The sequence below is a fragment of the Cavia porcellus genome, unplaced genomic scaffold (assembly GCF_034190915.1).
Source record: "Cavia porcellus strain 051 isolate PalLab524CR breed Dunkin Hartley unplaced genomic scaffold, mCavPor4.1 scaffold_1, whole genome shotgun sequence".
In the NCBI taxonomy this organism is placed as follows: domain Eukaryota; kingdom Metazoa; phylum Chordata; class Mammalia; order Rodentia; family Caviidae; genus Cavia; species Cavia porcellus.
The window spans coordinates 161,811,752-161,821,600 of record NW_026947484.1 but is presented as its reverse complement, the minus strand read 5'-3'; the positions used below and the strand labels follow the sequence as shown (position 1 = coordinate 161,821,600).

Here is a 9,849-nt window from a genome sequence, read left to right as displayed (position 1 = left end):
AGGCCATGAGAGGGAAGGAGGGAGGGAAGGTAAGGGACCACGGCCAGCCAGGCGCTGAGGCAGGCAGGTTCCCATTGGAAATTCACGGGACCGGTGGTGACTCCCTCTTCTAAATCCACGCAGTCACATCAGCCTCTGGTGACATGGCAGCTGGACCGGGAGTACTGCTGGGTATGGAGTCCGTTTCAATCCTTGTCTTTGCATCTCTTGCGTCAGGTGAGTAGCTAACATCTGACTGGGACGATTTGGGCCGTGTTACCGCCTGGCGACAAGGAGAAGATCTTGGGGCCACCAAATTCTGACCAGGGTGGGAAGGACGCCTGCCCTCCTAGGCCACGCGATGCCACTTCTGGAAAATGTTACCGGACCCTTTGTGCTGCGTGGTGAGGGTCTTTCCTAGGGAAGATGCAGGTTCTTCTGAACAGGCGGAAATGTGGCCAGTGTGGTAACTGGAGGAGCAGAGTTACTCACCATGTGACAACTCCAGTGACAAACTGGGCCTGGGGTTTCTGGCATTTCTGCACTGTGTCTATTCGTCTTCTTGGGGGCTTCTGAAAAGTTTGGCTTTTTCCAAGTTTTGCTCACCAAAAGCTGATATTTTCAAAGCATGATCGATGCAAGACTCTGATTAGGGAAAGTATTCATCATCAGAGGTCAGAGCAGAAAGAGGGGCTGTCCAAAGGGGAGAGAGAGCCTGAGTCAGGAGGGCTGTGCTTTAACAAGGGGCAAATGTCCTGCTGAGAGGCTGCACAGCGAACTTTGAGGGTAGAAAATTCCACTCTGAAAGGTGGGCGTGGTGGCTCACACCTGTCACCTCAGGACTCGGGAGGCTGAGGCAGGAAGATCATTGCAAGTTCAGGACCAGCCTGGGCTACAAACCAGAGACTGTTTCTACCCGGTTTCCTCCTTTCTTTATCTCTCTCCTCCCTGCCTTCCTAACCAAAGTTCCCCAGCCAAGCCAATAATTGTTAGGAAAAACATGATGCTTTTTATTACTTCATGAAGGCCTTACAGTGTAAATGTCTGCATGATCTTTTTCCAGAAAGAAAGAGCTGTTTCCTGCTTTCAGGCATGAAATGGGTGGCAACGCAGCTGGCGGTGTTAATAATCCTTCACGTTGTCTTCCACTGGTGCCACGCAGGTGCAGTATTTTGTGTGCCTATCTCTACCTTTGGCTCAAATGAGACATTGAGAGCTTATGATTTTCAAAGCATTATGCTAGGATCGCTGAAGGATATAAAAAATACTCAACTGGGAAAATATGTGTACATGAAAATTATATGAGACAGCTGGGCAGTGGTGCACACGTAACCCAGCACTCGGGAGGCTGAGGCAAGAGATCTCTGGGAGTTCGAGGCCAGCCTGGGCTACACAGCGAGTTTAAAGCCAGCCTGAAGTACATATCAAGATGCTGTCTCAAACCCCCACCAAAAAAAAATATTTCATAAGACAAAATAACAATGGTCCAACCTTCTTCCAATGCAAGATATCTTTCTCGGAGTCCCCTGAGGGACAGCAGTGGGGTGTTTACTGCTGTAGTTGGCCTGGTCTGTTTTGGGCTATTGTAACTGCTCCAGCAGCCTAACTTTCACTCAGCCCATGGTCCAGAATCTCTATGAATTTCATTTCATTATTATTGAATTGCATTGGCATTTGAATTTACAAATATGATTTTTTTTTTTTTTTTTTTTTTTTTTTTTTTTTTTTTTGCTAGAGATTGAACCCAGGGCTTTATTCGTTCTGGGCAAATGGTCTACCAGTGGGCTATATTCCCAGCCCAATGACTTTATATTATTAGTGTTGTTGTTTTGTTACTGGGAATCAAACTAAGGACCTTGCATTTGCCAGGCAGGTGCTGTACCACTGAGCTATCTCCCCAGTATTATTTGCTTGTATTTACAAATAATGCATCTATTTAAAAACGTAGGCACACATAATTTAAAAATGAAACACGGACAGATTCTCTCTGACACCTTAACGCTTTCCCCTTGTGTTCACCCACTGATTTACTCCACGCCCGCACTGAGCCTATCCTAAACAAGCCTGTTAATTTAACAGTATATATTGTGAGCATTTTCTGTACTGTCAGATTGATGATGAATCTTATGTGGTGTTAAGCACTAGACTTTTGTCATTTGCATGAGTATCGTTTTACTTATTATACTCAGAAGTGTGTGAGAAGGATAGATTTTATCTTTAAAAACAAACCAAGAGAGAACCAGAGACTGGTTGGGTTTCTAAACACTGGGGTTTGGACTCCCTAGTGCCCAGTGCTCTCTCTGATCTTAACTTTGCAACAGGGCTCAGCTTTCTGGTGCCTCCGTTCTCAACTTAGGGGAGGGGAGCAGGTCACTGGCTTTTAGACACTGAGGGGAGGCTGAGAGCTGGCTTCCTGCCTGTCACGTGGCTGGGTGTGAACAGAAGCTCGATAAAAGCGCACCAAATTTGCACAGCTATAAATTCTGCCCCATAAAAATCTCCTAATGCAGAAAGCATATATTTAAAATGCAGTGGCACCTGTTGTAATATTTCCCCACAGACTTGATCACCTGTTGGTTTGTTTTCAGGAATTACAAGCATAAACTGTTCTGGCCGCCTGTGGGTAGAACCGGCTGCGGTTTTTCAGATGGGCACAAACATCTCCGTGTACTGCCGAGCCTCGGGCAAGAACTGCCAGCCCAGGATGCTTTATCTGCACACAAACGGCGTGGCAGAGAGGTTTCTCCTGTCCAGGGTGAACAGGACGACAGCTCGACACAGGTTCCAGAACTTTCTGGCACCTCGGGCCTCCATGTACTGCACTGCAAAGTGTCCAGGACGCCCAGGGGAAACGTTGGTGTGTGGCCAGGACATCACCTCTGGATGTAAGTGGGGAGCTCTGCCCAGAGGCGCAGTAGGGCCATTCACAGGGGACTGCCTGTTCCTGGCCTCACCTGGGCACGGAGTTGGACCAGTGCAGCTGAGTGACCAGCTGGGGGCATCTAATGGGAGAAGAGAGCACAGGGTCGGCTCCGGGGACAGCCACCACCCACATCCAGCACCCGTGGGCCTGGGATGGGAGGCCCTCTCCAGAGGCAGCCAGAAATACCAATGTCTAATGTGAACTCCAAATTTTAAAATATTACAGATCTATTAAAAATTTTTTTATTATTAGCCTGGCCAAATAGGGCATAGGAGTCAGGACTCTCAGATTTAAAATGTTTCTCTTTTCCTCTTTTGTTTTCTTATGTTTTTTGCTTACTTTCCAGACTAAGGTCATCCACCTTGAAGCAGGTTGCATTGACAGGTTTTGTTTTGTTTTGATTTTTTCAGACAGAGTCTTGCTAGCCTTGGACTCACTATGGAGCCCACACTGGCCTCTAGCTCATGGGGATTCTCCTGCCTCAGCATCCTGAGTGCTGGGATGACAGGCGTTGTGAGATTTTGTGACAAAGATTTAGGAAAAGTTGCAAAAGTAGCTTCGGATCTTGCTGTGCTCCTATTTCTGATTTGGGCAATTTAACCATCAAACCCTCAGTCGATTGCTGTGTTAGGCACTGAATCTCAGTAAACTAGTTAAATACACGTTACAAACTGTAAGCACAACATTGATCCCCAAATCCTTAAAAATGCATCCTTTTGACAAAACATATGGAGATTCTCGTTGTACTGGAAATTGCATAATCAAGTTGCAGCTACTATTTGACACCATAATTATGAGGAAAGCATTAGTCCAGCTGATCTATGCAGTAAGTCACGGTGTGTCCGTGCATCTGGAAGACTGATGTTCGTACGGTAACGTGAGCAGACTCGTACAATGACATACAGTTAGGTCTCAGTTCTCCCTTAAAGGACAGATCAATTAGTGGGGTGCTGTTTTAATCTAGGGACTCATTCTCTACAGCACCTACACACATTTTCATCAACACATAAAGGACTTTGCTTCTATACTGGGCTCTCTTCTTCTGTGCTTTTTTTTTTTGTCTTTTTCCTTTTCATCGGTACTGGGGATCAAACTCACGACTACCTGCTTGCAAGGCAGGCGCTTATGCTGCTGAGCTAAATCCCCAGCCCCTTGTGCTTTTTTTTTTTTTTTTTTTTTTTTTTAAAGACAGGGCCTTGCGTAGCCCAGGTCAGCCTTGAACTCCCAGAAATCCTCCTGCCTCAGCTTCCTGAGTGCTGAGATGTCAGGCGTGCACCACCATGCCCAGCCCTCCGTGCTTTTGAGAATCAAGTCTCAATTTTTGCTGTGTCTCACCTGTAGCTTAGCTACGAGAGCCAGGCCAGGGACCCCATGACACTGGCCATACTCTTGTCCCAGGCAGCCGAGGTCCTACCCACCTCTGTGCCTTTCGAAGGGAGGCTTTAGGGAAGCGGGAGGTGAGGGAGAAAGCAGAGATTGGGGCATTGAGGGATGGTGTCGGCAGACCAGCTCTCACGCCTTCGGCTTGCCCTACATGGTGGACATCCACCCGCAGGCCTACTCCCCGTCTGATGCACAAGTTCTCCCTGGCCCTGTGCACATCCTCAGGAAGCAGGGCCAACTCTGGGTGCTGGACTGCACTCCCTAGCCTGTCCTCCAGCTGGGAGGGGCGCGGATGGGTGGCTTCCAGGGTCACCGGCAGAGGTCAGCTGCTCATTTAGCCAGAGGAATGAAGGGATGTGAACAAAACATCCCCTCCTCCCAAAGGCGGCATTTCAGTGGGTAAGTTTTAGGCCAGACTGGCTTCTGCCAGACAGGATGGTGCCCACTGTACTAACACTAGGGCTGCATCTGGTCCTGTGAAACACAAGTGCGCTCCACTCAGCCTGACAGAGCAGCCATTTGGGTAAACTGGGAGCAAGGAAACAGAATACTTAAAACCTAGGGGAAGCGTGTGCCAGCATGTGACTTCTGGTTAACTGCCTCACCCAGATGAGAACAGGGAACTTTTCCTCCCGCTGGGTCAGGGCCATGGGCACCTGCTGTCCTTGGGAAGACCTGGACTCTGGGGGATTTGATGTTTCCCTAAAGCCTCAAGCTGACGATATGGACTTGGCACAAGTCACCCCTCTGGGTTTGGCCTTTGGGGCCTGGGGCAGGACTCATCCCCGACCTGCGCCTCCTGCAAATCTCCCCTCCCCCCAGCCCCACTCCCCCATGCGGCTGGATTTCTCCCCTCGGCCGTCCCGGTGGGGCTGAGCCCAGGCAAAGCCCCGGTCAGAGGGCCCGTCCCGTGACACCCTGGAGAAGCCCCACAGCTCCCCTCTGCTGCTCCCCCCTCCCGCCCCTCCACAGCCTGCGGGGCCTCCCGACAGCTCCGTGCCTGAGCGCGGGTTCCGCCTGTGGGAAGTTTCCTGCACCTGAGTTTGAGCTGAGTGTGCTCTCCTGCTCACCACACTGTGTCCATGAGAACACTTCCTGCCTAAGTGGGTCAGAAAAAGGGGTTTTGAGGGTTTGGTGGCATTCTAGAAATCGCACTGCTTTCACTGAGCACCTTTGAGGACAGGATGTCTCTGTTGTGTGTTCCGGGCTGTCAGTTGGTCCCCACTGTTTTGAACAAAATGATTCTAGGCATTTCGGTAGACTGAAGGGAAATCACGAAAGCTAAAAAAATAACTGAGTCATTACTTTCCCTGAGAAGACATTCAGGTGTAGTTAAGTTTCTCTAACCCATAATTCCTGAAATATGAGCTATGACAGTTTCCATTTCTAACCATACTGTTGGGGGAGGTGTCTTTTTGAGTAGGATCTCACTGTGCAGTTCAGGCTGGCCTTGAGCTCCCTATTGAGCTCAGGCTGGTCTCTATCCTCTTGCCTCAGCCTCCTGAGTCCTGGGATGACAGGTGTGTACCACCATACCCAGCTTTAGACTCTTATCTGTGACCAAATGCACACACCGCAGGAAATGTGTTCCAACAGGGGTCACATCAATCACAGGATTAAATGCCTTGAGATACTTTTATTCATTTAAAAATTCCATTTGAAAGGAACCATAGGCAGTCATGTTTCCACTTAATCACTTATTCAAAATTTTAAGCAACATTGACTTAAAGTTTAACATGTTTTACCTCTATTTACAGTGATTAAAATAGATTTTTAATCCAATAAAAACCTGCAGAATATATATCTTTAACATTGCTATTAAATATGTGTCATTACCATGCCGTGAGGCTCCCGGGTCCTCTCTGGGAAAGGAACTTCAGGGTGGTGAGGCCTGCCTTCATTTTTGTGGGGAATTTTTGGCTGCTGTTATATATTATTATTATTATTACTATTATTTTGGTTTTGGGTTTTGAGAGGGTCTCACTGTGTAGTCCAAACTGGCCTCACACTCTCAGCAGTCTCCCTGCCTCCTCCTGCTGGGGTCACAGGTGTGTGTCATCACTGGACAATATGCCAGTCTTGATGCTTTGTGTCATCATCTTATTGTTATTATTTTTTGTCTTGTCTCTTTGAGACAGGGTCTCACTATGCAGCTCAGGCTGGCCTTGAACTCACTTTCTAACCCAGGCTGGTTTTGAACTTGTAAAAATCCTCCTGCCTCAGCCTCTGGCGTGCTAGAATTATAGGCGTGCACCACCATGGCCGGCTCCTGTCATCATTTTATTAATTAAGTCACACAATTCATGAGATAATCTCCTAGTGCTAGGAAGGCAAAGAAGGGAGAGCCACAAGCTTTGCTTCCAAGAAGCTTCTAGCAGAAATCAACCTCAGCTACGCTGAATGAACAAGAGTCCTGTGGTCAGCGAGGGTCCCAGTCATAATGGAAGGATGGGACTGGCAGGAAAGAGTGCAGGTTAACCCCCTTCCTGGTCTGTTTCCGGGTGCCCATAGGATCTGGCTGAGCAGCAGGTTTTAGTTCCTGACTACTGAATCGCTTGGCAGAGATCTAAGGCGCTGGCGCTGCCCTCGCCCACCCTCAGAAAAGTACTGAGCTTTTCTGCATGTGTCAAGTTCTTTTCGTTGTCTGCAAAGTTAGTTAACCACCCGGCATTTATACTCCTGCGCGTTCACGGAACACAGGCAGCTGCAGTGAAGCGGCCCAGAAGGCATGAGTGTCTTTTGCGATGACGAACTTAGCCACGCTTTCTGTGTGAAACCACGGGGAAAAATAACTTCAGCACAAATTATTGCAAGAAGGAGGGATAACACTGCAATCAGTGTCCAAAACGACCTCAGTTTATGTTTCCATTTTAAGGGATGACACAGGCCCACAGCATTCTGGGAGGCTGAGGCAGGAAGATGGCAAGTTTGAGCCCAACCTGGGCAAATTAGTGATTTAATGAGCGACCATGTCTCAAAAATTAATAAAAGGAATAGTGATCTAGCTTAGTGCAAAGGCCCTGGGTTCGGCCCCTCACTACTAAAATATAAGCGAGTAGATGAAATAAACAGCTAGTTTTTAAAATTGTGTTTCCACACTTGGCCCCTACAGGGCTCACGGAAATCTAGGAGATTTCTTTTACCCTGCTTCTAGGACCTGTTTCTCCCTCGCCCACTCATTGCCGCAACTCACCTAAATGTTTCAAAGTATTTTCATGTGCTCCTACAGTGGGAAAATAGTTTGCTGATTGTAAAATCGATTGTATTCAATTTAGAAAGTTCAAAAATTATGGGGCTGGGCATGCTGGTGCATGCCTATTATCCTAACACTCAGGAGGCTGAGGCAGAAGGATCGCTGTGAGTTTAAGGCCAGCCTGGGCTAGAAAGTGAGTTCACGGCCAGCCTGAACTGCATAGTGAGACCCTTTCTCAATGAAACAAAAAATTAGACCAGTAAAAAACCCCAATCAGCTCCATAATCCCATCACTTTATCAATCACAGTATCTCCTTAATAATTAGAATGTCTTTCAAATCTCTCTCTTTCTGCCACTAAATTGTTTTGTAATATTTTTTTTTACTTAATAAACTTGTTTATAATGTTTTCCAAAACCCAAGCCCTTAAACTTTCCTCTATAACATTATTTTTGATATTTTAAAGCACATATTGTAATTTAACCCTGAGGGGTTGAGGTGGTTTCCAGTTTTTACTACATGGTTCTAGCCAACTATTTTCCTATACTGTGACCGTTTCCCTAAGGAAAGCTGTCACCCTGCTGGGGTGCAGAACCCTCAGCAGCCACCTGAGCACAGCTCCCGGGTGGGAAGGGGGTCCACTCCCGCCCCCCCCCCCCCCAGAGCGGTGGGAGAGGATCTTGCTGGCCGCTTTGCAGCGCCGCCCCCTTCTTAGAATTTCTTAGGACTCTGGCTAGTGTTACAGAACTAAAGGGCCTTATCGCTTTGATTCGCGGTGAGGAGGATTTTCGATGCGGTTTTTGTTGCTTTACCAGTGATTCCCCTGTAGGCGATCTGCAGGCCAAGCACAAGGGCAAATCTTGGGGTGCGGGCTCAGGGGCCTGAGCATCTGTGCCCCTGCTCCTCGCCCTGGCCAGGCTCCCGGGAGGCTCAGAGTCTGGGCGGGGCTGAGCCCCAGCTCTGGTCTCCTGTTGTGAACAAGCAGGAAGGGCCCACTCGTGGTCTCTTCTCCGAAGTCTGGGTCCACCGTGCCCATCCTGGGTGACAGCTTATGACCCTAGACGTTGCTATGCTGCAAATCACAGCTGCCCCGGGCCCAGGTTGAGCAGGATCCGCAGAGCCCGTGGAGCCCCCAGGGTGAGCAGGGTGAGCAGAGCCCATCGCAGAGCTGGGGGTGGGCAGGCCAGTGTGTTCCCAGAGAGAAAGACCCCTGAGGCCCAGATACCTGAACACTGAACCTTCCAGAAAGCCTTTCGGAGTGGGGGTGGGGCTGGGACACGTGCAGAGCCCAGGCTGGGCTTGCAAACCAGGCCTGCACGCCCGCACCCAGTCTGGCCCTGCTCCTTGGGTCCCTGCTCTGGGAGGAGCCGGGCAGGTTGGGCCTTGTGTCCACCGTGTGTCCTCAGCAGCTATCTCCCCCGCACCCCCGCCCGTCACCTGGGTGGGAGCCCAGAGCAGGGAGGAGGAAAGGACCCTTCCAGGGTCACAGAGAGGCACGGGGGATCCCCCCCGTGCTCCAAGAGGCGAGGGGGCAGGTTAAGGTCAAGGTAGAGGTTAAAGTCAGGGGAGACTGACAGCTGGGGGGGGGGGGTGTCTGTGACCAGAGTGCGCTGGTCACAGCGACATGGGACAGGATGGGGCTCAGGCTGGGGAGTGGGTGGGGGCTGAGCACCACGGAGGCCCGAGGAGCTGGGTGGGGGTAGGGGTGGGGGTGGGGGTGGGGAGAGGGGACAGGGAGGAGGAGGACATCGGGGAGCAGCTCCCACCTCTATGGGCCACACAGGCCCTGTCCCCGTGTCCTCATGGCTTCCAGGCTGCCCTGCGAGGACAGGTGGGCTGCAGCCAGACTCCCGGCGGAGGGCCGGGGAGCCCGGGTCAGCTCGGCTCCTGGGCTTCTTTTGCAGATCCGCCGGACGCCCCCCAGGCGCTGACCTGCGTCCTCCACGAGCGCTCGGGCCCCATGTCATGCAGCTGGATGGCTGGCAGGCACACCCACATGGCCACAGAGTACGTGGTGCACGTGCAGAGGTGGGTGACCTGTCCTTCCCAGGCCTCAGGCTCCCCTGGAGGGCCCTGCCCTCTCCGTGCCCTTGGTTGACCGCAGTTCACCGGGAGCCCTTGGGCCCAGCTCAGCCCCTTCTCCGGCCCCAAAACTGCCCAGTCCCGGCAGGGTTTGTCTGCGTTCATTAAAGGTTTAGACTTTTAAGGTGCACTCCACAGTGCGGGCTACCTCCCCCCTCCCTTCCTCAGTCTCCTTCTCCTCCCCCTTCCTCCCTTCCTTCCTCCCTTCCTTCCCTCCACTCTTCCTTCCCTTCTTTTCCTCTTGCACAGCGGTTATTATGATTGGTAGATTCCTCTCAACCAGTGTTAGG

At 50.4% G+C, this 9,849-nt stretch overlaps 1 protein-coding gene across 1 annotated transcript in view; it reads left to right on the top strand.

Moving 5' to 3' along the window:
• The window catches only part of Il23r (interleukin 23 receptor), a 43,341-nt gene continuing 33,492 nt past the window's right edge, over nucleotides 1-9,849 (top strand). The window contains exons 1-4 of the mRNA XM_063258706.1: nucleotides 1-216; nucleotides 1,043-1,141; nucleotides 2,568-2,864; nucleotides 9,382-9,505. Coding sequence (XP_063114776.1) covers nucleotides 144-216; nucleotides 1,043-1,141; nucleotides 2,568-2,864; nucleotides 9,382-9,505 — 593 coding nt within the window. The 5' untranslated portion in view covers nucleotides 1-143. The remainder of the gene's footprint in view (nucleotides 217-1,042; nucleotides 1,142-2,567; nucleotides 2,865-9,381; nucleotides 9,506-9,849) is intronic.